The sequence below is a fragment of the Lynx canadensis genome, chromosome B1 (genome assembly GCF_007474595.2).
Source record: "Lynx canadensis isolate LIC74 chromosome B1, mLynCan4.pri.v2, whole genome shotgun sequence".
Taxonomy (NCBI): Eukaryota; Metazoa; Chordata; class Mammalia; order Carnivora; family Felidae; genus Lynx; species Lynx canadensis.
In genome coordinates this window covers 139489772-139494899 of record NC_044306.2, presented here as the reverse complement: position 1 = coordinate 139494899, position 5128 = coordinate 139489772, and the positions used below count along the sequence as shown (strand labels likewise).

General features: G+C 40.3%; 1 protein-coding gene across 1 annotated transcript; it reads left to right on the top strand.

The window, feature by feature from the left end:
- Positions 1-4510: 4510 nt before the first annotated feature.
- Positions 4511-4852, top strand: LOC115511586 (thymosin beta-4-like). Its single transcript, XM_032593045.1, has one exon. The coding sequence runs from the start codon at positions 4566-4568 to the stop codon at positions 4698-4700; it is 135 nt and encodes a 44-aa protein (XP_032448936.1). The 5' UTR covers positions 4511-4565; the 3' UTR covers positions 4701-4852.
- Positions 4853-5128: the final 276 nt, after the last annotated feature.

The window sequence follows — 5128 nt, the reverse complement described above, 5'->3', positions numbered from 1 at the left end:
CCCATACAATGGAATATTATTTGGCAATAAAAAAGAACAAAATACTGATACACGCTACAACATGGATGAACCTTGAAAACATACTAAATAAGAGAAGACAGTCACAAAGTACCACATATTGTATTATTCTATTTGTGTGGACTTTCGAGAATAGTCAACTCTGTGGAGATAGAAAGTAGATTTGTGGTTTTCTAGGGCTGGAGGTGATGGGGAGATTGGGATGATGGCTAAGTAAGTTTTTTTTTTAAAGATCCATCCCCTATCCACCAGGTTCTGTTGTTTCAAGATGCCAGTGAGCTGCAACTTGTTGGAAACTCCATCTTATGAGTCTCTGTGCATTTATGTACTCACCTGCCCCTGGAGGTGGAGAAGTTCTGGATTTAATGTCAGAAACCCAAAGCTTTGTGTCCCATATTCCTCTAGCTATATGGCCTTGAAAATTTCACCCAATCTTTCTAAATCTTAATAAAATAGAAATCAAAATAACTACCTCACAGACACTGTGAGAGATAAAGGAGATGGCATGGGTCAAAAGACTTTGTAAACTGTACATCCTGTATAAATGTAAATGGTTGCTGTTATCAGTTCTACAGACCCAGGACGTTGATTTTTACTTTCCCACAAGAAGTCAGGCCCAAAGAGCCCTGACTCACATCACCCAACTACATCATATGCAGGAGCCAGGGTCTTAATTAACAGTGAAAAATTACACTGTCAAGCAGATTGGATGGGCATGTCAGTCTGTCCACTCATTTCCTTTCCAGGAGAGAAATCTATTTGAGAAACTCAATTACCATTGGGAGGTTGCTCAGAGAATACAGAATCAGACCTCGGGGAGCTGGATTATCCTGGGAGCATTTTCATGAAGATATGGCAAACTAATGAGTCTCCTTCCTTCTCTACAGGGATAAATTTGTTCAGGCAGACTAACAGTCTTCCTTCTTTAGAGCAGGAAACTGCTCATGAATGCTTTTCCCCCCTAGTTTTTCAGGTAATCCTCCTCCTATTCAAGGTATTTATAACTACTTCAAATTCATCACCCTCTGTATTTCATGCATTGTTACAATGAACCAATTCCCAATTTCAAACTTCTTTTGTATTTATCATATTTTGCAGGTTGACTGCTTCCATGGTGACCATTCATGACATACAAGTTCCCACTTCTATAGAAACTTTGGTTCAGTCAAGGTTGACCAGAGAAGCCTGATCTAACTTATATGGTATGACTTCCCTTCTGATCCAGTCAGTTATCTTGTTTTCTTCCAAACAATTTATATCAGACCTAAAAAGTAGAGTTCTCTACAAATGTGAATTATTGTGATTACTGTAAGCTCTGCAGATCAAAACCGTGATGGTTGGTGATCATGACATGATTAGAACCTGATGATAAAACAGTCCTCGGTCCCTCTGGCCTTCCTTCCTTCCCTGCAGACACTGACCATCAGTTTTTATTTAAAATCAGCTTTGCTTTGAAAGAATTTCAAGGGGTGCCTGGATGGCTCAGTTGGTTAAGTGCTGGACTTCAGCTCAGGTCATGATTTCACAGTGTGAGTTCAAGCCCTGCATCAGGCCCCATGCTGATGGTGCAGATCCCGCTTGGGATTCTCTCTCTCTCTCTCTCTCTCCTTCCCTCTCTCTGCCCTTCCCTGACTCATGCTCACACTCTCTCTCTCAAACTTTTTTTTAAAAAGTAAAGAATTTCAGTAATAGACAAATGAGAGTTTTGTACTATTCCAGAATAAATCATTAATTATTGATAGATTTATCAGGTCTTCCCAGAAATGCAGATATCATTATGGGTGTCATGTGGCATAATAGCGGAAAGAATGTGGATATGGAGACAGGGGGTTGGAGAGTTCTGACACAGCCACTTTTTTTAATTTTTTTAATGTTTATTTATTTTTGACAGAGAGAGACAGAGCATGAGTGGGGGAGGGGCAGAGAGAGAGGGGGCACAGAATCTAAAGCAGGCTCCAGGCTCCGAGCTGTCAGCACAGAGCCCGACATGGGGCTCGAACTCATGGACGGCGAGATCTTGACCTGAGCCAAAGTCGGACGCTCAACCGACTGAGCCACCCAGGCGCCCCTGACCCAGCCTTTTATAAGTAATATAGCTTTGTTCAGTTACTCAACCACTCTGAGTAACTTTCTTCGTCCATTGCAAATATCTTCATCTGGTGTCCTGCAATAACAAAAAATAGTGCAACATAGCAAAGATTATGAATGGTTTAAGTACCATGTAAAGGATAGCTAGTATTATTGAGACTTTTGTATCCTTTCAAAAGACCTCTTTCGTTGTGCGTTTAAAATCAAGATTTGTCATGGCTTGCTATGTGGCCTTCTGAAACTCTGGGTCTTTCCATTCATTATTTGAAAAGCAAAAAGAAAATGATACTTTTTCATATTTAAAAGTAATAACTGTGGTTAAATAAGTTTTCCTCCTACACATTCTTCTTATACATTTCAAAAGAGTGGCTCAGAGTATTATATACCTAAGTAAGGTTTATAGGGCAGACTCTTAAGAAATGCAGAGAAACACAAACAGTATCTGTACCAATTTTCTCATCTGATCTCACTTACTATTTCAGGAGAGAGAGAAGTAGCCCACAGCATTACAGACCTCTGACTTCAAAGTCTCTTAGATTTTAAACTGCTGTTTGACTTGGAAAAACCATGGTCAGATGCTTGGGCTTTTTAAAAAAAATCAAACACCATTTAAAAGTCCTGCTAACTGCATTCCCAAGCTTTTATAGCCTGATCCTTTTCCAGAAAGGAAAGAATGATCTATGAAAGGAATACTATGTAATGAAACATTTTTAGTGAGTTGAATTTTTTACTTTCTAAAATTGTTCTAACTGCTGATGATACCAGTGCCACTCTTTTATTGAATAGAACACATGCAGAAAACAAACAAAAACAAAACAAAACGAAACAAAACAAAAAGTCTAATAGGGAAAGCCAGGTGTAAGGCAGTGTTAAAAGAAACAAAGGCAGGGTTTCAGACTTCTTCTCTTTAAGATGATGTTATGTGGATTGTTCATTTTCTTGGGATAGCCTTTTAGTTTCGTTGAGCCTGGCTACCCCAGCCAAAGCATCTCTCACTCATTCAAAGAAGGGGTGCCTCCTTATTTTCCACTGACTCCTTGTATTAGTCCATTCAGACTGCCATAACCAAATGCCATAGACTGGGTGACTTAAACAATTGACATTTATTTCCTCACAGTCTGCAATCTAAAATTCCATGATCAGGGTGCCAGCAAGGTCTAGTTCTGATGAGAGCTCTCTTCCTGGCTTGTTGGCAGCTGCCGTCTTTGTGCTTATATGAATTCTTTGTGTACATGGGGAGAGAGAGAGAGAGAAGAGAGAAGGAGAGAGACATTGACAGAAAGCTCTCTGGTATCTCCTCTTATAAGGACACTAGTCCCATCATGAGAACCCTACCTTCATGACCCCATCTATTTACCTCCCAAAGATCCCATCTGCAAACACCATCACATTGGGGGTTAGGACATTAACATATGAATTGGGGCGGGGAGGGGGGCACAATTCAGTCCACAGCTCTCCTCCAAACCTCTTACCATATCACTTCACTAAAATTTAATGGCATTGTGGTTTATTTGGTATTTAATTGGTGTGACAATTACTCACCAGATAAAGTGAATTGTTATGCTTACGGAAGTTATGTAAAAAAGTTAAACCCCACAGCAAGTTTAAGATCTGAATGAAAAAAGGTCAATGCGTTATTTGCCCAAAAGATTTCATGTGAAAACTTTACCTGATGAATTTGCCAATATTTAGAGATTGGTCCTCAGTCTTTCAGACTAGGAAAGCAGATTTTTGTAAATGCACCTTTGAAAGCTCAACTTATAAAAAAAATCACAATCACATAGCTCAAGAAGCTAATGTATAAATAAGAATTCTGATACTTCAGTAGACAATGACAAATATAGAGCTGTCACATACACACTAGAATACTCTCAGTGGCACAGACTACAAATTCTAAGGAGTTCTTTTTGGAGAGCCAAGTTATAATCAGAAAGCTGCCTGCTAACTAAAAATTCAAAAGACAAGAGATAATTTGCATGATTAAAATGTTTAATATCATGAGGTTAAGAAAACCTGATATATCCAGCCTCCATGTAGAAATAGCCTTAAACCAAAGGGACTATGAAAACCAGAATCTATGGGTAGGTCTTCCTCTCCCTGAATAGTGCCCAAAGTGGCCTTCCCAAGTTACTCTGCTTTTCCACACCTCTGGTGCTAAATAACACCATGTACCGTGGAACCCTCCAGTCTTGCTCAGGTCTGGGAGCCATTGTACCCCTTTAGTATAGGGATTATAATGTGGGAGCTCAGAGCAGGAGCTCAAGAGCCAGGTGGTCTCATTTTGAATCTTAGTTCTGCCACTTCTTGGCCATGTGACATGGAGGGCTTGATCGAAAATGCCCTCCACACCATCCCTCCATTGCGATATTAGGACAATAATCCCACGTAGGCACTTGGTCACGACGACTCTGGAGACTGGACTTCGCTCGTTCGTGCACCTCACTGCTTCCTCTGCAACCATGTCTGGCGAACCCAATATGGCTGAGATTGAGAAGTTCGGTAAATTGAAATTGAAGAAGACAGAGTCTCAAGAGAAAAATCCACCCCTTTCAAAAGAAATGATAGGACAGGAGAAGCAAGCAGGCAAATCATAGTGAGGCATGCACTGCCAGATACGCACTGTACATTCCACAAGCATTGTCTTCTTATTTTATTTCTTTTAGCTGTTTAACTTGGTAAGATGCAAAGGGGTTGGATCAAGTTTAAATGGCCATGCTGCCCCTTTCACATCAAAGAACCCAGAACCGCTGACAGTGAAGGCCACCCCTGCCTCTCCCAGCTGCCTGTCTGACTGGCAGAGAAGGAAAAGACCTTGCAGCTTGGTGAAGGAGGAAGTTGGGGACGAAATCTAGAGTAAAACCCAAGCTGGTCCAAGATGTCCTGCAGGCTGTAAAATGCAGCTTAATCAGAATACCATTTTTTTCTTCAAATGACTTTAATTACTGGAATGCACAATTTTTCAGTATGCAAATAAAAAGCTTTAAAATATGGGGGAAAAAAGAGAGAGAAAATAATCCCATTT

What these genes read in the sequence shown, in the direction of transcription:
- LOC115511586 (XM_032593045.1), top strand. Translation starts at nt 4,566, where the DNA reads ATGTCTGGCGAACCCAATATGGCTGAGATTGAGAAGTTCGGTAAATTG.